The 22,344-nt window shown below is 36.9% G+C and overlaps 1 protein-coding gene across 2 annotated transcripts in view; it reads right to left on the minus strand.

Annotated features, from left to right (window-relative positions):
• Positions 1-22,344, minus strand: part of ndrg3b (ndrg family member 3b) — a 74,434-nt gene that overhangs the window by 19,766 nt on the left and 32,324 nt on the right. For both annotated transcript variants that reach the window (XM_067370427.1, XM_067370428.1), the window contains exon 3: positions 20,295-20,327. In XM_067370427.1, coding sequence (XP_067226528.1) covers positions 20,295-20,327 — 33 coding nt within the window. The remainder of the gene's footprint in view (positions 1-20,294; positions 20,328-22,344) is intronic.

Raw genomic sequence — 22,344 nt, forward strand, 5'->3', positions numbered from 1 at the left:
GCACCATTTCTACACTGGACGTGAGCAGCACGCTGTGACATGACAAAACGTGATCACTCCCCTTAATTATCAAAGCTATGTACAATGGAAACGGCCGTTGCAACGTGCCATCAGTTGGTGGACATCAAGTTTCTATTTGACGTGTTGCACATCTACTAGTTTTTATACATTTATATACTTAAACAACTTATGTGTTTAGTGTTACACTGAATGCTAGGATATGCTACTACAGTATTTGTGCAATTCTTGCTAATGTCTTGACCAGTGATTTGTGATTAAAATGGTTAAGACTACTAAAGACCATTAAATATTTTGCCATTTTTGGTTTGGCCCATTTTTTATTTTTTTTTCCTCTCAGGAGTGTAGATGAGGTTGTGCCTGAGGGCTAGGGCTGCACGATTAATCGCATGCTATTCTCACGCGCATTTCGTCAGTAAAGCCGGTTCCCTGATTACCGCTAAATCGCCATCACCTGCTTTCAAATGAAGCGGCATTTAATAGACAGAGCCGTAGATCACTGAAAAGCCACGCAATATCGCGTTCATATCGCAGATGAATCGCCTGCGATAATGAACGCGATATTGCGTGGCTTGTCTGTGAACTACGGCTCTGTCTATTAAATGCCGCTTCATTTGAAAGCAGGTGATGGCGATTTAGCGGTAATCAGGGAACCGGCTTTACTGACGAAATGCGCGTGAGAATAACATGCGATTAATCGTGCAGCCCTACTGAGGGCAGCTCAGTATTGTGTCAGGGAGCTGTCAGAGACAGCAACGCTCTGATAAGATGGAAGAAAGAGAACAAGGTGAACATGATAAAGAGCTTGGGTGGATGTCAGTGTCGTAAAAGTTGTAGAAAAAGTCCAAATCTCCATCCAAACAAGTTGGTCTGTAAACAGTGGAGACACTATAGATCATGACATGCTCTTAGATCGACTGGTATTCAGGGACAGGCATTAAGGTGATTTAGATCAGGCCATTACCATTTAGTTTATTTAAAGGTAGGGTCGGCAATTTTTTCATAAACACTTTGTTATTCTAGTTGAAATTCTCTTTACATCCTGATAGCAGTCAATAGAAGTGATCTTAATTTAAAAAAGCACATCTTCTATGGAAGTCTTAGGACCAGAAAATGTTCATCCAATCATTGGGAGCGTATTCATGCCACGACATAACCATAATTACAAGATGGCAACCTGCAACGTTCCATCCAGAGCTGTTCATGCCCTCTGGCAACACTGTCACAACCATATATATATATGATATAAACTTATTGGACCAAAAATCTGTACAAAGAATCTCTTAGAATACAATTTGCATTACTTTAAATTTAAATTACTTCATTGTCTACAGTTAAAGATGGGTGTTGTATTAGACAGCGAAAATCTAATTTGTCTTTTGAAAATCAAATTTTGCGTTTTAAAAAATAGCCTTCCACCTCAGAAAAACTGCTAAGCTATGGAATATGTTATCCATTTCTGATGCAGAAAAGTTAGTTCATGCATTCATGACCTCAAGTCAAGTCAAGTCAAGTCACCTTTATTTATATAGCACTTTTTACAATGCAGATTGTGTCAAAGCAGCTTTACATTGATAACTGGTACATAGTTTGGCTGCACAGCAGCTCTTAAATAATAGTGTCAATGCAGGCAGATCAGAAGCACTGTTGAATAAATGTCAAGAATACTATTGAATATCAAATGTCAAGTGTCCCCAACTAAGCAAGCCAAAGGCAACAGCGGCAAGGAACCCAAACTCTAAACTCAAACTCAAATTCAAACTCCAGACTAGATTACTGTAATGCATTACTACACTCTAAAAAATGTTTGGTTAAAAACAACCCAAGTTGGGTTGAAAATGGACAAACCCAGCAATTGGGTTGTTTTAACCCAGTGGTTGGGTTTAATGTTTGCCCAACCTGCTCCTACCTGTTTTATTTAACCCAACTACTGATTAAAAATTACTATATGGCTGGCTTAAAATTAATCCAAAATAGGTGAGAAATTAAAAATCAGATACATAATTACTAGAGGCAACAATAATAGACAAAAGGTGCACATTTATTAATAAGCAATTTAATAAATGTTTATTGTTTATTATTCATTATCTTATTAATAAATGCTCATTTATTAAACATATTAATAAATGTTAATTTCCAGCATATTTTGGGTTCATTTTAAGCAAGCAATACAGTAATTTATACAACAGTTGAGTTAAATAAAACTACCCAGCACGTTGGGCAAACATTTAACCCAACCACTGGGTTAAAACAACCCAATTGCTGGGTTTGTCCATTTTCAACCCAACTTGGGTTGTTTTTAACCCAGCATTTTTTAGAGTGTAGCTGGTTGTCCTGCATCCTCAATAAACAAGTTACAATTAGCCCAAAATGCAGATGCTAGAGCTCTTAACAGGTCAAGAATATAAGATCATATAACACCAATTTTATCATCTCTACACTGGTTACCTGTTAAGTTCTGTATTGATCACAAAGTATTACTACTAAACCTACAATGCCCTAAATGGTTCAGCTCCTGTATATTTAACTGATCTTATACCGTGCCACAACCATCATGCTCTTTAAGGTCACAAAACTTTTGGACTTTGGGTAGTAGGATATCCGAGTCTACTAAAGGAAAGCAATTTTACATTTGGCTCCTAAACTCTGGAATAGCCTTCCTGATCATGTTCGGGGCTCAGTCATGATTTAAATCTATATTAAAGACACGTCTCTTTGTCCAAGCATTCACATTATACATTTCATAACCTTGCACTCCAGTTATATTAGATGAAATGCACATGATTATCTTTTGCTTGAAATGTTAGGAACAGCAGGTCCTGAGGTAACTAGTGATTACATCAACTCCAGTTTGGATCCAACCTCTTATAACGATTTCAGATAACCCAACACCAGTGAAGAGATGACACCAACCCATGCAATGACTTCAGATGATGCCACCTCATGCATTGTCTGAAAAGCTGCTTTGAAATGCTAAGTATTGTGAAAAGATCTATACGAATAAATGAATTGAAAAGCAGTTATTAAAAGAGTTGAAAAGCACTGTTTATGTATGTTCAGCGCTTTCAGGTTCTACGTCAGAACGTCGACTCATCATTGGCCATCTCCTGCGTCAGCATCACACGCATGCATCGTGCTGCACATGTGAACAGCGTTGTCCAATACTGAGCTGCCCTTCTGATGTAGAACCTGAAAGCGCTGGACATAAAAAGCATAGGAGAAAGACACAGAAGAGAAGATATTGTTGTTTTTATGAATTGTGAAACTGTCTGTTTTTGTTGTTTTTTAACACTACATGTACAGCTATTTTATGTGCTGGTGAGCCAAAGACAATTTACCACCATGGTAGACAATAAAGATATACAATACAATACAAAAATAAAGTTGTTTTTGCGCACAAAGTATTCTCGCCGCTTCATAAAATTAAGGTTGAACCACTGCAGTCATGTGAACAATTTTAATGATGTCTTTAGTACCTTTCTGGAACTTGAAAGTGGTGGTTATATTGCGGTCTATGGAGGAGCTAGACAACTCAGATTTCAGCAAAAATATCTTAAATTGGTGTTCTGAAGATGAATGAAGGTCTTACGGGTGTGGAACGACATGAAGGTCAGTAATAAATGACAGAATTTTCTTTTTGGGTGAAGTAACCCTTTAAGTTAGGGAGGTTAGTACATAGCTTCTACAAGACACCAATTGTTGACAGTAAGAATGAAATCTAAATGGGCAAACTGACAATATCAAAGGCAACTACCTACATGGCCAAGATTTCTTGGTTTTCGTAATTTCTGATTTCAGTTTTCTTAAAACGTTGGTTCATAAAAATGTAGACATTATATAAAAAATATTATAAAACTACGGACAAAAAAAAGGGAAAGATAACAGAAAAAACTAACTTAGTTCAGCATCATGCATTATGCTGATGGAAACTGCATTACATTGATACTGGAGAAGCATGCATAGTTTAATTTTATTCTTTTCAGCTTGACAATAAAATGACCAAAATTTGATTAAAGTTGGTATCATTATTTGATTATCCATGCTGCATCTCAAGTGACAATATGCAGGTAATAAGCAGCACATTATTAATCATTACTAATGACTTAAAATCAGGTGGTTGGAAGGGAAATGGATTGGTGACGCCAGCCAAAAAGTTGCTTTAAAAAGGGAGAACAAATTACAATTATTTTAAAGAAAAATGATGAATATCATGTGTACGTGCACAATAAAACCCAGAAGAAAATCAATCAAATAGTATTAATTATATTATACTCTTCACATCATATACATTTCTTTACATTTATGCTTTTGGCAGATGCTTTTATCCGAAGCGGCTTACATTACATTCAATCTACACATTTTTATCAGTTCATGCATTTACTGACAATTGAACCCATTGTTAGCACCATGCTCCCCTGTTTAAAATGTAAGAACACTACAGCATGTTTCACTGTCATCAACCTCACACATACACTCAAAGGCCTCCCTTTGATGTTACAGACACATGAAAGCACAAGATAAAGCACACACTCCACACGTAAACAACCGTCAGACAAAAGGCAGATAACGCCCATCGTTCACCCACACTACCTACGACAGACACGACTCAAACTGCATCAGCACTCGTGCACAGGCGTGAGAGCTTGAACAGTTCATGCCTGCAAAGTTCCCACTGGTGCTTCAGAGAGAAAGCAACAGGCTACTCCGAGACAAAACACACTCTTTCTGTTAACACTCACCACGGCAGTCACAGCACAGGAAACCTGGTTGATGTCCAGCTCTGCCGTCATGTTTCATCCAGTGATTACAAAACAGACGCTTTCTCCTGTTCCCTCTTCTCACTCTCCTCAGAGAGAGGGGCGGTGGCAGGAGGTAAGGGAGGGGACAGTCGCGATTAAGAGAAAGGGATGGGAAGAAGACAACAGTGCAGTCCGTTGCTTCAAACACCCACTGATAACAAATAAAAGGTCTTTTCCCCCTCAATAGAAGCCAATGTGGCTAAAACGAAAGGATAAGCGAGGGATCTAAAGCAAAGCTGACGTATAAATGCCCGGAGAGCGATGAGTGGTAGATATGGAGGGCACTCAAGCTGCTCTAATTGGATTTACAGGGTCAGGTGGAGGGGGTGGGCTGTGTAAATCTCAGCTTCTGTTTCAAGTGTGTTGGGTGTGCAAGTTGATAAGGGTGATTATTAGGAATTGTAATTAATAAAGGTGGATAAATCAGTCCAAAAGTCGGCAAGTGAATGGAACACGTGGTAACATCCAAGCTGCTGTTGCCATAGTGACAGAAATGGTCAACTCCGTATGGCGAAAAATACATGCACGAATGTCTCCAAATGTCTCCGCTATTATGTTTCAAGACACAGAAAATGTGAAAGGAGAATATATTAGAGGTACTAGTGTGGGAAATGTGGTTGTTTTCCACAGTGCAGAGTTGGTTAATCCTGACCTTAACCTCCTTTTTCCCGTCCGGAGAGCGCAGCCTGGCTGCAGTGCTGGGGAACTGTGCTGAGCAATGAGGTGGTGGTGTTTCCAATTGCAATTTTCATGACACTTTCCTACAGGTATGAAGTTTTCAAGCATATCAGTTCTGCCGTTTGAAAATGTCAGAGGTTTAGCATTAGGATACAATACCATTTCTGGCTTGCGTCAAGGAGTTACAATTAGGGCTTCCAACGATTATGAAAACAAGATAATCGAGGTAAAACAATTATTGTTCCGCTGCCGCATTCCATCCAGCTTTCATTCCTCCCCAAGCCAAACTTAACATCCAAATCAGCCAAATAAGTGAGTGTTGTAAAATGGGTCTAATGTTGTTAAACTGTGGGATGTGTTTGATATTAAACAGTGTTATTAAAAGCGCATTAAGCTGTGAAAGAGATGCTGTTCCCTAGGCGGCTTTCTGTGTGCCTGATCCGAGACGGTGAGGAACGTGCATAAGCAAATTATACCGTGGGCTTCAGATACGAGCCTAAATGTCAAATAGCCTACACACAAATATGTTGTATCCTCTAAAACAGTTGGTTATGTCTGAAGTGAATGCAAATATTTGAGAAACCGTGTTTAAAACAGTGTGTGTAACAGTATATTGGATCTGTGCAGCTCTTAAAGTGACAGCAGCCCATTAAATCTGCTGCAGTCATTAATGTTAAATCAAACAAGACAAAGATAAAAATCACTCACTGCTCTTGAATGAGTAACTTTTGTAGTTTTAAATAAGGATTAGTCTATATTTAATGTATACAGCAGTGTCATTTTACATTTGATTACTTTATTCAATTTCTGTTGTAGGCTATTACTTATATGAATACCACTGTTAGTTCGTCTTCCTGAAAAACCTAAAGCACTATTTATTTACTTTGTATTTTTGTTCTGTTGTATTTTTTGGTCAATTTTGTTTGTAATTAATTTCCTTGTTCTTATTTTATTGCTGACTGTGTACTTGTCTTATGTATCTGTTCAAACAACTTTTTACTTACATTAATTAACTTAGTATTAGTTTTTGCTGAAGTATCGATAATTGTGAATAATACTCATATCATGAAATAAGACTTTGATCATTTCACCCACCAAAAACCGTGTTAAATAATCGCAATTTCAATATTGACCAAAATAATCGTGATTATGATTTTTACTATAATCGAGCAGCCCTAGTAACAATGACATTTTTAGGCACAATATCACATCCCACAATGCTGAAGTTCCAAACACATTTAAGAGAGAAATAAGTCAAAAGGTAGGGTAGGCAGTTTCAGAGAGGCTATCAATAGCAAGCTAGTTTTGAAGCACACAACCAGAGCAGAGTCTGCAAAGTGTCACGAAACGGCGATAAATTACCTCATGTCTCAAAGCACACATTAGAATAATAAACTTAAACTTAAAGAGCTTGTACCACCTGACTGCTGCAGATTAATTTCAGCGTTGATAGTGTCCGATAATTCAGAGAATGTGAACAGCTCCGGGTAGAACAACAAGGGCTGTCATCTCGTAATCACTCTTATGATATAGCATGAATGCAGCATAAGCTCGTTGTTTTGGTTCGGGAGGAGCTGTAAAAGGTGGCTGTTTGTTTGCGGCACTCGGTGACTGTCTGTCTACAACTATGCATAGCCTCATTATTTCCTGGTTAAATAAAGGTTAAAAAATTAAAGCATATTTTAGTTTACCATGAATGCTTGTCAGTACATTCAGCAGCAAACCTTAACCACATTTCAAAAAACAATAGAAATAATTATGAATTTACATATAAGCATGCTCTTTCGAGTGCTATTTTGACCCATTTAAGTTCAGCTAACTGCATAATAATACATTTTTCATTTAATTACAATTAACTTGCAATTAAATATCTGAAAACATTACATTCAGTACTATTTACAGTCATACGCTTTAAAATTATGCTGAAGTGCATTTCTTTTTCACAAGGGCATCCTTTAAAAAATGCATACTAAGGGCCCTATTTTAATGATCTAAACGCAAAGTGTGAAGAGCACAGCGCAGGTGCACTCAGGGCGTGTCCAAATCCACTTTTGCTATTTTAACGACGGAAAAACGGTCCGTGCGCCGGGGCGCATTTTTGAAATGGGTTGTCCCTATTCTCTTAATGAGTAATGGGCGTAACGTTCAATAGACCAATCAGAGTGTCATCTCCCCTTCCCTTTAAGAGCGAGATGCGCTCGCGCCATGGCGGATTGCTATTTACATGCCGGAATTTGTTGGCGGAAAAGCTGAACGCTTTTCAAGCGAAGAAACTGATCTGCTCGTGTGCGAAGTTAAAGCGCACGAGCAGGTCATCTACGGGACAAGCAGGATATAACATTATATATATTATATAACATATAACATTATAAAATACACTGACTTATTAAACACACCGATTCAACTGAGGAGTTCAACGAGTGATGTTTTGCTGAAATTACCTGTTAAGTGGCCAGTCAATCTTTCAGTCGTCTGCGTTGGATGCAGGCTTTCAAATAGCTCCGCGCGATCAGTCAGTTAATATGTGTGTGTGTTAGCAAGATTGTTCAATTAATTAGCCAGTTTCGTTCATCATTATAAGTAGTAATAGGCTGAATTGAAAATGGGTATCCTAATTCTAATACACACAATGACTATTCATCATTACATTTTTATATTTATGTAGCCTACACAATAATATTCTTTTACACTGTAATCCTTTTGTTTTTAATATTTGGCATATTTGTGTGATGCGCATCCCTGTGTGTAATAAGCAAAGTCAAAGCGCACTCTTTTTTAGACCAGCACGCCCATGGGCGCACTTACTGGCGCAAATGCATTTACTAATTTAAGGACGTGGCGCTGAACGGGAAAACGCGAACGGCGCCAGACACCAACTAGCAAACACACTTGTGCTGCACCTTGCGTCACATTGCGCCGTGTGTATTATAGGGCCCTAAGTCTTGTTGAATTATACTTTTCTTGGCCAGAAAAAGCTGCAAGAATTTCCAAACATGAAGTGACCGATCAGTTTTTGTGTGTAGTTTATGGGTTAATCTGAAATGATAAAAAGTCACAACAACAGACCGTTGAGCAATAAAATGTGCCTTCAAATAACAGCACAGCAGGCTCTTGATTGGCATATATTGCCATTCAACTTAGTCTAAAATTGATAAGTACAACTTATTTCAGACATAAATTAAGAAATTAATTAGGAATTAAGCAGAAATGAAACCGAACATAGATATCTACTTTACTTGATTGGATTGTATGCTTTGTTGCCTAGAAACAGCTTTCACACCAATGACAAAATTCTGCAAACGTATTGTGGATGAGAATAACAACGTGGCGTAAAAGCAATTAAACTCTGGTTCAAACTCAATGGTACTAAAAAGTAAAAAGGACATGAGACTGGCACAATAACCCATGTAGCATTGCTAGGCTCCAGCCTCCAGTGTTCTCTACTCTGACTGACGTGAACGGAAGGATTAAGACAGAGAGGAAATCGTCAAGCAAGGAATAATGGGTCACTGTCAGGACCACTGGACAGCTTAGTATTAAATGAGAAAGAGGGAGTGGAGATGACAGAGAGTGTGAAGGGTGCAATCTCAAAGAATGATGCTGCTCTTACAATTCAACAATGAAGTCATCCTGGATTCACTCCCTGTCATCTGCTTTAGATAAACATCCACAACCATGTCTGCTACTGCAGATGTTTGATAAAGGATTTGGTCTGATGAGGGATAGAAAACGGACCTCAAATTCAATAAACATATATAGGCACTTTTAGATATTGTCATAGTATGGACAAATTCCACTATCATTCTCATATTTACTGTTCAATATAACCCGACATGGAAGCACTGGAGCGTTTACAGCATCATGCTACAAAAGTTAAACTACATGGAAGGTTAACTTGACCTAGATTACATCAAACTGTGTACCGTGAAATTCAGCAACAATGCAAGACAAATGGTTTGTAAAATAGGTCATTTTAGATCATTAGCGTCATGCAACAATTCAGCTACTTTGAGATAAGAACAGCACAAGTGCATTTTTTTATTTGCACTAAAACTGTGCAAAGGCACCTGATGCTCAAAGTCAATCCAGAGAAAAGGGATACACCAGTTAAATTTTAAATGTCATATAGCAAAGGGTCTGAATACTTGTACTTAACTTTTTTTTTTTTTTACCTTTTTTTTTTTTTTAAGTTATCTTTTACTTTGTAATTATGGCGTATGGAGTGTAGATTGATGTGAAAAAATAATTGGTCACACTTTACATTAAGTGTCTTTAAGTACTATAAACTAACATTTAAATAGATAATTTGATACAATGCATTTCAAAAGGGTACTTCACTGGCAAAATGGGCTTTTCTATACAGTAGAAAGTTTTTTTTTTTTTTTTATATAAATCTGTATTACCCGACTATGGAAAAAGAAAAAAGGTTGTTGTCTTCACTTTTGCCAAACTTCAACACCCATATTAATGCACTAGCATGATGCCATCCAAGTCCACTCCGACCAGTCTGCTATGGATACACCTGACCAGAGTCAAATACTGTCTTGCTTTAGTAGGAAATACTTCTTAGCAAACTTATAGTCATAATGGTGTTGACTTTTTAGCAGGAGTTATTTTCAGTTTCCAGTGAAGGATCCAGCATGTTGTAGGCAGTGGCTCAAGGCCGCAAAGTAAAGTAAAGTAAATATGGAGAGAATGCCGCAAAGGAAGATCTGAAAAACCTCTGTGTTTGTAGTCAACATTTCAAACTGGATGACCACGAATATTATTTTAGGCCAAATGGAGAGGAAAAACAAAGAAACTGCCGTTCTCTCAGTTCCACCCAATCCATCGAAGCAAAACAACATCGCATACAGGTAAGAAAGCTGTTACCATAGTGTTCCATTTTTATAATAAAGAGTAGACCAACTATGATTTTCAGTGATAAACCTACCCGTACAATAACTGTTCTGTTAATAACCCTCTGTCGATCCAACTGTCTGTGGGCCAGATATAAAAATGCGGAAGTATAATCTGTAGCTTTCACGAAAGCCCTGGGGCTGTCAAAAGACTTTTGCTAACAAATTGGTCCTTTCGGTTTCTCGGTCCAAGAAACATGGAGAATGAGTAAACATTGTTCATTTACATACACTACTGACAATGTAACAATACAAAGTTGGTTAAAAATTTGCTGGTTACACTTTGTGTTCATACATGTTTTTACATTGTACTTACATTTTAAAATACCTGCATGTAATTACAGCTGTAATTAATTTTGGTAATTACATCTATGAATGCAATGTTGACCTTTTCCTTACCCCATAACCCACCCTTAAACCTAACTAACCACAAAACCTGTCCCTAACCTCACCCATATCCCACCTCGATAACAGCAAAGTGTTTTGCAATATAACATGAACACAACAAGTACATCATTTTTTTTTTAAATTTTATGTATGTACATAGTAGTTAAAAAAAACTAATATGAAGTGTTACCAAATAATTTAAGAGGAGACACTACAGGCTAAAAAAAAAAAAAAATGTTTTTCATGCATCTGTCAATTTTGAGATTTTTGGGCTTTCACAAAGTGTTTTTTTTTTTTCAGATTAGTGGAGAGAAAACATCCAAAATACACGTTTAAGTGTATCTTTTATAGCACTTTATCTATTTGCGCCTGTAGGTTTCGATTACAGTACATATCTTTAAAGGACGTTTTCTTTAAAATGAGTTTTTTCACCTGCATCACCAGCAGTCAGAAATCTCCACTTCAGCAAAACTTACATACACCAAACTTTAACAGTTTTATTCATATCTATATTCTGAAAATAGAAAATAGAAATCCAAAATCCCCTAAGTAAAAACCTTTGACTGTCAAACAAAAATACAAACAAGAATTCTGAACCTGAACCCATGTTCAGATTTTTATTAAAGAAATTTATGCAAATTAGTTCTTATTTAATTAGATTACGCCTTATTTGCATATTTAAACAACATTTCAGAACATTTGTAATACAAAAATGTTTGTAATTCCTAATGTAATCAATCAACAGTTGAAGTATGGTGATATCTATTAGATCTTTTTTTTTTTTTTTTACCCTATTCACCTGGGGTGTCGTGCCTTAAATTATTTTTTAGCATAATCCTGTAACAAAAAAACTGAAATAATGAAGACTTTCTGAATGCACTGTAATTACCATGACCTCTGATGGAAACAGACCTTTAAGACAATGAAACACAAACCACTGTAAGTAAATATTTTATCATAATTCCTTTTGTTCCTATAATGAAATCATCACATTCTGTGATGCAAATTTCCAAATCACTCCAACCCCATATGAACAATAAAAACACAACAAAAAGCCTGTGAACTGTTACAAAGGCCATGAGGATCACAAGCATATGATGAATAAAACCTGCATAATGATCAAGAATGTAAGTGATCCTGATTTTTAACCATATCTAACGTTTATACGCCTATGAGCCCAAAAAGATAGGTTAACCCTTGACATTTCACACGGTGTAACCTTGTCCCAGGATGCACCTGAGGTTCTGATGGATGAGCGAGTGGGGAGAACAAGGATTTCCCTCCACTCACAAAGTGTAAAGAAAGCCCCCTGTGCAGCGGCCCACGCGTGTACACCCCAGTGCTGGAACACACCCCTGATCAGTGTAACTGTATGCAAGCGTGTGTGCTTGACAGCAGCCACATCAAGCAACAGGTGTATCCTGCCACAGCAGCAGTTGAGGATGCTCCAAATCTGATACGCTGTCAAACAGAGATGAGACAGCCAGAGAGTTTTGATCTCAGACATTAAAATGTCAGCTCTGCCTCTTCACTGTCTGACAACTACTAGACATGATGTTAAGAGAACGCAATACTCCTTATGACTCACAGAGGGCAGCATGCGTCGCCACACTACAGGCCTCCTCACAAAATGTCTATTGCGGCAAGCACACTTGGCAAAACACAAAGGTTACATTTTGTTCACATTAGTTAATGCATTACTGTAGGTATCATGAACTAAGACAAATGCTATGCTCTGGCCTGCATAGGCCTAAACATCATTATAAAATAGATATTCTGATATTCACAGGCTAAAAATCAATGTCATGCAAATATCATGCTGAAATACACAGTATTGAAATACTTTGTCACATAACTGTACAGCACCAATTGAGGACAACTATTAACTGTAGTTTAATTACTATATTTTCTAAAGGAAGTAGGCAAAAAAAAAATAAAAAATGAAAAAGGGATAGTTCACCCAAAAATGAAAATTACCCCACAATTTACTCATCCTCAAGCCATCCTAGGTGTATATGACTTTCTTCTTTCAGACGAACACAATCAGAGCTGTATTTAAAAACAAGCTTACAAGCTTTATAATGGTAGTGAATGGTGCTCATGATTTTGAAGCCCAACATATACATTCATCCATCATAAAAGTAATCCATACGGCTTCAGGGGGTTACTAAATGCCTTTTGAAGCAAAGTGATGGGTTTTTGTAAGAAAAATAACCATATTTAAAACTTTATGAATTAAAATACATAGCTTCCGGCAGAAAACCTATGCAAGTCGAGTAATGGTGGAAGAGTAACCTCTGACCCAACGCACGACGCACAAACACGGAAGCACAGAGGATAGAGAAAAACAAAACACCGGTCATGAATTACAAGTCTAAAATGAGAACTTTTAAAGAGAAATGTTGGAGGATTTCGATATAAGACAAGAGGAGCTTGAGTTTGTTGCACAGCCTTATTTGTTTAAACAGCGAGAGGTGTCTAAGCTTATGATACTCCTACATCCTATGTCATAGATCACATAACGGGTTACTTGTGACACAAGCTGACTTGTGCAGTATGTATACGGTCGTCTGCCGGAAGCTAGTTATTTTAGATAACGTTTTAAATGTGCTAATTTTTCTTACAAAAACCCATCGCTTCACTTCAGAAGGCCTTTATTAACCCCCTGGAGCCATATGGATTACTTTTACGATGGATGGATGCAGTTTTTTGGGCTTCAAAATTGTGAACGCCATACACTACCATTGTAAAGCTTGGAATAGCCAGGATATATATTTTTTTAAAGGTGCCATCGAACGTTTTTTTACAAGATGTAATATAAGTCTAAGGTGTCCCCTGAATGTGTCTGAAGTTTCAGCTCAAAATACCCCATACATTTTTTTAATACATTTTTTTAACTGTCTATTTTGAGGCATTATTAGAAATGCGCCGATTCATGCTGCGGCCCCTTTAAATCGAGCGCTCTCCGCCCCCTCCCGAGCTCTCGACTCTATCACTGCATAAACATAGAAAGTTCACAGCTAATATAACCCTCAAAATGGATCTTTACAAAGTGTTCGTCATGCAGCATGTCTAATCACGCAAGTATAGTATTTATTTGGATGTTTACATTTGACTCTGAATGGGTTTTACAGTGCTCCGTGGCTAAAGCTAACATTACACACTGTTGGAGAGATTTATAAAGAATGAAGTTGTGTTTATGAATTATACAGACTGCAAATGTTTAATAATGAAAATAACGACATACTTGTCTCCGTGAATATAGTAAGAAACGATGGTAACTTTAACCACATTTAATAGTACATTAACAACATGCTAACGAAACATTTAGAAAGACAATTTACAAATATCACTAAAAATATCATGTTATCATGGATCATGTCATTTATTATTGCTCCATCTGCCATTTTTCGCTGTTGTTCTTGCTTGCTTACCTAGTCTGATGATTCAGCTGTGCACAGATCCAGACGTTAATACTGGCTGCCCTTGTCTAACGCCTTGAACATGGGCTGGCATTTGCAAATATTGGGGGCGTACATATTAAAGATCCCAACTGTTACGTAACAGTCTGTGTTATGTTGAGATTCGCCTGTTCTTCGGAGGTCTTTTAAACAAATGAGATTTATATAAGGAGGATGAAACAATGGTGTTTGAGACTCACTGTATGTCATTTCCATGTACTGAACTCTTGTTATTCAACTATGCCAAGGTAAATTCAATTTTCAATTCGATGGCACCTTTAATTGTTTTCAGTTTTTTTTTTTTTTTTTTTTTGTTTGTCTGAAAAAAAGATAATCATACACACCTAGCATGGCTTGAGGGTGAATAAATGATAAATTATAAAATAAATTACTATTTATTATACAATAAATTACCATTGAACCATAATGATTTTTAAAAATTTTATAAAAACTGTCTTTTAAACAGTGGATAATAATTAATAATAATAATAATAATAATAATAATAATATGATTAAAAATAATAAATAAATAATATATAATAAATAAATACATGTATACTAATTCAAATAAATAATAAAAATTTAAATCATCATGCCAGAGCCTGACGAGGAGTGAGTCTGAGCTTTTAGGGAGGGAAGAAAGAGGAAAGGGATAGATGAAACAAAGACAAAAAGAGAGCATCATTGTGAAATAATAGTTTTATCTTGATTATTTTGTTTTTATATTCGTTGGATTTTGAAATCGTAATGAATCAATCACACAGCCCTGAAAGGAAGTAAAATTTTTTAATTTAAAACAAAATAAAAATAGTAAGGACACAAATTAAAGTAGTAACAGTCTTTCAAAAGCAATAAGGCACTCGAGATTGTTATCGTGGGGGAATATTGGCATAGCGTGCAGTCTCTCGTACCTTATATCACCAGCTTTGTGCATTACATAATTGCTGCTAGAGATTAAACTCATAACCCGTAAACATGTTTTTGTTTACGAGCAACAGGGAAAAAAAAAAAAAAAAAAAAAAAAATTGCATACAGCAGATACAATGGTCATCTCTTGTGCCTGTCCTTTTCTGGTAGAGTGAACATCACGCCTGACTAAGCACATCCGCTGCCCCGTGTGCCATGTGACCAATGCCATACCCCTACAGAACCAATGCTGTGTTATCAGCTACACACAGAGAGAGAGAGAAAAACAAGCTCACATACTTAATGATGCTGTTTGCTATTTGTTTGGACAGAAGACCAAGTGGCATTAACAGAACAGATGTCATTTGGGCAAAGTTACTCATTTAAAAAAAAAAAAAACTGAAACATACAGTGCAAATCAAACAACCACCAAACACAATTCAACATGTTTTGTCAGAACAGCTTGTCTGTTACATGTATTTACACTGCCCTCTTCTGGAGAAGCCCAACAGGTGTCAGCTTACGTCATCCACAAGAGACCCATTCACATCTCACACTGAACCACCAGCCAACATCCACACCGTCACCATAGCAACTGCTCTTCAAAATGCTGGGTACTATAAAAGCTTTAAAAAAAGTAATAATCAGGCATTATGGGGCTTTCAGGGAACCGTTAAGCCTGGACTCTTTAATTTCTAAAGATTTACTCTAGTTCACTCTTACAGTAAATGTCCTCTTTCTCCCTTCAGAGGAGTTCAGAGACGTTATGTTATGTAACAGTCCAAGTCCTCCTGTTGCATGGTTACCAGCTCTAGTAGAAACCCAATAGAAAAAAAAGATCAGCTTTTACACTGAAACACAAGAAACACTATGGTTCACGACTCTCTTCACCCATCTCTCCTCATAATCCTTGTCTATATTCCATCCGTATGTGTAGTAACACATTCTGCATCCTCTCAGGTTTGTGAATGTGATGATGACGTAACTCTCACCTGAGACTTTCACCGATCTGTACGGCCAGCTGATGTACCTGGCAAGGCTAAATTTAAACCTGTGAGTGCTGGCATGATCCTCGCGAGTGCATATTATGACAAATTATAGTGTAATTCACCACACTAAAAATACTCCAAATGAGACTCACTTAAAGAGTGCAGACCGAACCTCAGATAAATGAGCCTCTTTAATACTTTAAGGAGCTGAAAGACCTTAAAGTCAGAGTCAACAGTTAAGGGGGAAGTACTACAATCCTACGTGTTTAGGTTACAATTTTTCCATTTCCTTGGTAACGCTTTACAAAAAGTCTCATTTGTTAACTGTTGTGGCAAAAACAAAACTGACTCTTACTGCATAAGAGACAAACTGATCCAAATGTCTTTCAAAGGTTTTATTTCTTGCAAGAAATGTCAGACAGTCGTACAGAAGCACAAAAGCACTGCAGAGTGTAAGACAATGAATGAAGTCTCCCACTCTCTTTTATATCTTGTCCTTCAAGTCAAAATTAGGTTTTTAAATGTTGTTTATATGTCTATGTGGTGTTTTTAATATGCAAATTTATAAGTCAGTAGTATTTTCAGTGAGTATTAAAAGAAGCTTCTCAAAAGAAGCCAGGTTATCTAGGTATATTTTACTGCTGATATGAAAAATTGGATAGATTTAGCAATATAGCTGATGTGTGATGTATATTACGATGTTATGATGAACGATATGCCTTTCCCCACTGACGTCTGAGTTGTTCAAAGCGTTTCTAAGGATACTGATGTTAGAAGGCAGCTGTCTGACTCGGACGGCGAAAGGGAACATGGTTTGTGTAAGATAAGCAACACATCATTAGCTGTTTGAAAACAGTCAGCGAAAATGCATAAAATGCATTTCCATTTTGATACATTGACATGTAGACAAGCCTGTATAATTCACTCTTCCACTTCTTCTGAATCAGTTTCTGGTTCAAAAATCTATGGAAGAAATTAAACTAGTATTTCCACTTGCCATCATGTAGCGTTTACTACAGTAAAACTGACCGAGTATTCAGGTATTCTGACTGATTTTGTGTGATTGAGCGGGGGTGGGGCTAATTTGCATATTCATGGTGCATATTTAAATGCTGTAGAAGCATTGGTTATTCTTAGTCCATGTTAAATAATGAAACCTTATTGTAAATCGTCACCATTTCCTTTTATATATTAAATAAATAAATAAATTCCATATAAAATTGCACAAAAAAAAACACGTTTTTTTTTTTATATATATATTGGTGGCCTCACCCATTCAGTTAATACAATATGCAAATCGTGCATTATGTATGTTAAAACCAAAAAAAGGATACAAAGAAATTCCTGTAAAATGGTAGCCTGACTTCGTCATACTCATATTCTAGGCAGAATGTGAGTCTGATACTGCTCCACTGCACTTTAATTATGGGGCGTGTCTTAACCGAACCAGCAAAAAACAAAACAAAAAAAAACTTTGCACTCAATTGGATAGACCTACAACCAATCAGAGCAATGCAGTAAGTGACGCATGTTGAACTTGTACTTAAACTTTTGCCGAATCCCGTTGGAAGGACGGTAAACACATCTTTCCCATCGACAAATGCCTGGATTGCGGTTCTTTGTTCGTCTTTTAAAATGAATGCGCTGTCGATTTCTTTCGGAATCTAAACATCTTACTTCTCCAGCTGCAGTCATCATTGGTGAAAACCAATTCAACCCAAGCGCTCTTTGTTGACGTGGGTGGTTATGTAACCGCAGATAGCCTGTCCATCATCGATTAAAGCCCGCCCTGGCAATTTGATTGGCTCGGCCTTCTGGGAGCCGAGCATAATTACTCCACAATGGATCGAGTCCAGACCGAACTTCCCGTCCAAAAAATGTTGTGGGCAGGGTTCAGGCTGGCACCCAGGCTTGTAAAATGGTAATTAAAAAAAAAAAAAACTTTAAGAAAATGGCCATTAAAAATTACACTTATGCTAATTTACTATGTAAAAACAATAAATTTTACATTTGTTGGCTATTATTTTAGATGTTCTCCATTATTTTTGATGTTCTCCAAAAGTTTGGTAGTTTTCTGGAGTTCGCAAAATGCTGTGGAAAGTCAAAATTGTTAAATCTAGTCAAAATCACGTATGCTTGTGGCATCTCCTCTTAAAGGAGGATGGAGAACACTTTTACTTTTCTTGAGAAACTCCTCATGTCCCTTAGAGCTGTGACACACCAACCCGACCTTCGGCTGTCGGTGAGCAACTGTCAGGCTAGTTTTGCGGTGTGTTCCACACATCGGCTCTTGTCGGGCTCAAGTCAGGAGCAGTACACCCAATTCAGCATGTTGAATCGAAATCGGGGTCATTGGTGAGAGTGATCACTCTGAATGGCTGTTCAGTTTAGCTAACAAGTCAATAAAAGCGAAAGTGATGAAAGCAAGCAAAGTCGAGACGCACAAACTGAAGGCTGTTCTAATTTTAAGTCATCTTACCTGAGCATTCCAACATGCAAATATTTTCATAACAACATGAGCTGCCTGGAATGAAGAAAGTGATCAGCATGATTAATATTTAAAATGGTAAGCAAGCACCACTTTGTTTACGGTTTCTATATCTGCAGTCCTAGTTTCAGTTTTCCTTTTTGAATGATGAATATAGACTATTGATACCTTCTGCTTTAGACAGTTATTTCTTTACACGCAGGCACAGAAAACACGTGCTATTTGACAGTCGCCTGTAGTTTTTTTGGTGTGTTCAAGCGCAGCTTTTTGGCCCATATGCAGCTGATTCAAGGCGACAAAGTCGGCTTTCGCAGCCACTAGTTCTTTGACGTTAGCTTGGTGTGTCACGGCCTTTAGGACTTGCTTTTTCCTGGGTGAAATTGGACTACAACCGCCCTACACCTGCTGGGGCTCAGATGTCAATCTAATCAGGTTTAAGAGAATGGAGAGGACAATGAATAATGAAGAGCTGGTGAGCAGCACTAACAGCAATGTGGAAAAGATAGAGCCTAGGGTAGGAGAACAAACAACTGAAATGAGCAGTTAAATGTGCCAAAATCCTAATAAAAAAAAAATTTAATTATCAGGACAACTGAAGGCTGAAGAGTAAATGGTGTTCTGCACCGCTGTGCTTCAACACCATTGGTCAGTTATAGGCAAAATGGTGTGACTCTATAAGGGCTTTAGGATTGGTTGGAGAAAGGGGTTTCCTCAGAGTCAACGGTGAGTGAACAGGAAACAAAAGGGAACCATGCTACTCACAAACCATACACAAAATATTTTGCTTAATCCCACATGAAATCATATATAACAATAAAAAAATAAATACAGACAGAATCAAATTAATAATAAAAAAAAGAGAACATGCTACTTTTATTTAGTAATTTTTTATTGTTGTTTAACAACTAATTATAAATTTAACTACTTAAATACTGATTTATTTATCCTTTATTTATCCAGGAAAATCCCATTGAGATATCATAATCTCTTCTTCCAGGGAGACCTGGTCAAAACGGCAGCACACAGTTTCAGACAAATAATAAAAACACAAACAATCCAACAAATTAAATAGGCCAAAGTTCAAGAAAAGCACTTACAAGACTCTTTGAAAGCAGAAATTTGATTTAACTAATTTGCAAGTTGGCCCAGTTTAAAATCTGATTTAAATTGTCATCAGTTTATTATAGTTTTTAGTAATTACAAATTTGAAATTGTGTAGGTAACATGGAAATTTGCATGTTTGCATTGCATTAAAATCTGAAAATTGTTACTGCATGCTTATAGGAAATAAGTGTATACTGAATCATCTGAATGATTGCCACTGGAGGAAATAATAATAATAAAAAAAGAATGAAGCGAGGAGCAATAATAGTGGAATAAACATATGATAATGAAGTGTGCTAAGATCCTGAGTCAAATCCTGCTCTTCAGCAGATAACACACAGAAGCTCAACTCACCACCCACAAACACTCCCACACACCCACAGAAAAACAGAGACACAAGAGTGAATTTCACTGCTCTACAGTGAAGTACAGGTCAAGAATCTTTCACAATCACACCACGCTAGGATATGAAGCAATAGTACAGGAGTAGATTAATGACTGTGGCTGAATGCTTAAGGAGGCCATATGGAGTACATGAAGGCCTAATGATCACAAGAGACTCTTACCTGACAATCAAAGTCCTGGAAGTTCTGTCCATTCTGTGTGGAAAGATCAACAGAGAAGAGAAGAGAGAGAAAGAGATCAGTTGTGTCGGTCTGAAGGGTTAAGCATGTGATGGTAAAACACCAGATCATGCAAGCCACAATGGCCCATGTTACACCTGGCATTAACATCAGTCGCTGGTGAGCTAATCACAAGCAGAAAACAGATTTACACTTCCACATGCCATTACTATTCAAAATATCAACATTAAAAAACTCCTGTAACCACTTGAACATATCATTGTATTGTGTGACAAAATGGCCAAATTACATCAGAATTGTGAGATTGTCTGAATTGTTGTTTCTGAGTTTTCATGAAGGAATTCAGGGTTTCTGCAGGTTTTATGAAGGTAAATTTAAAACGTTTTTAAGGACCTTTTTAAGACCAAGTGAAGAAAATTTAAGGAATAAACTGAAGGGGAACACTATGTCAATATGTTCTCTTATGTGAATGTCTAGGAAGAAAAACAGTGAGTTCTATTAGCAACACCTCAGAGTTTGAAAATACAGCTTTCAACAGATATCCATTACTTCATATTACAAAATAAATAAATAAAAAATAAAAAAAATAGCTTGAATATCTCTGCTCCCAACCACTAGAATACAGAAATATCTTTTACTTTTTCTGATCAGTGTTGTTCTTCCTAAGTATTTTTATCTTGTTTTCCAAAGAAAATGTCCAAATATTCTTAAATCAAGAGATGCTTAAACTTAATTCAAAGGGAAGTTTTCCTATGTCATTGACAAAGAACAATGTTCTTGTTCTACACTTAAACTCAATTATTTTGTTCAGTTTTTCAAGACTTTCAAGAAAATAGGACAAAAATACTGAAGATATTCTTTTTTTTTTTTTGCAATGCATGCAACATTTAATGACTTTACGGCCTTTATTTGTGTAACTGTGAAATTAGGACTTTCTTAAGACCCACAGAAACCCTAGGGAAAAAGTCATCTCAAAAATATTTTTTGACCAATGGTAAGTCCCAGTTGCCTGGCAAGTCCAGAATGATATCTCTTCTACAAGATATATCAGTCTGGTCAGTCCGCCCTCCGTCGCGATTCGAGTCAACTCCAAACCGTACCGTGCAATTTACCGTGCAATTTTTAATGCAAATTAGTTTATTTCAGTGACGCAAACAGCGTCACTCTAGTGCGGCGAAAGTCCCTTCAATATCAACAAAGATTGCACACGGGAGACCCGAGAGTGTTCTATTCACCTGTGAATTCAGTTTTAAATGACCAAAAACACATTAATTATTTACTTTTCGCTGTTGACTCTCTTGTCGCTTTGCTAACGTCATATCCGCCCTTCTCTGATTGGTTTACTCCGCTTCCTGTTTGCTCAGATTTGCTCCGCCCTAGAAATCGAACTGATTCAAAGGCCGACCAGACTCATCTGCTGGTACAGTGGTGAGGCTGGATTTTCCAGGCAAAAGTCCCAGAGGGCTGCTATTTTACTTTTTCAGGTAGTCAACATGGGTGTTTATTCTTTGTTTGTATGTTATTTTGTCTCTTTTAATTTTTTTTTATAGACTGAAACAATAGCATGATGCAAACTTTAAAAAAAATAAAAATAAATAAAAAACATTTCCACGGGCTGAGTGTCCAGACTTTGAGCTGCACACATGCTATCCTTATGATGAAATAATGTCACATGCACTGTACGCTTACCCTAGAGTACATGTAAAAATCAAAGTATACTTTGAGTTTAATTCCAGAGAGGGAATTTTGTAATCTGCTCCAGTTTGTGTGACTGAATTCAGTTGAAAGTAGTTGTCACTCATGTAAATAAAGTACAGAACAAGTCTTTCAATTCACAATTTAACCGTATAGAGCCTACTGTATCACATTTGATACACAAATTTCTAAAGCCTGTAAATTACCAAAATGATAAAAATTTTGCTGAAAGCCTGTTGTACACAATCCTCTAAAGGCTTTCTGTCATCTGATTGATAGTTTATACTTTTTTTTTTTAGCAAGTAAAATGTCTTTTAGTATAATTGTTAAAACGCCC

This window comes from Chanodichthys erythropterus, chromosome 20, assembly GCF_024489055.1.
Source record: "Chanodichthys erythropterus isolate Z2021 chromosome 20, ASM2448905v1, whole genome shotgun sequence".
Lineage (NCBI taxonomy): Eukaryota > Metazoa > Chordata > Actinopteri > Cypriniformes > Xenocyprididae > Chanodichthys > Chanodichthys erythropterus.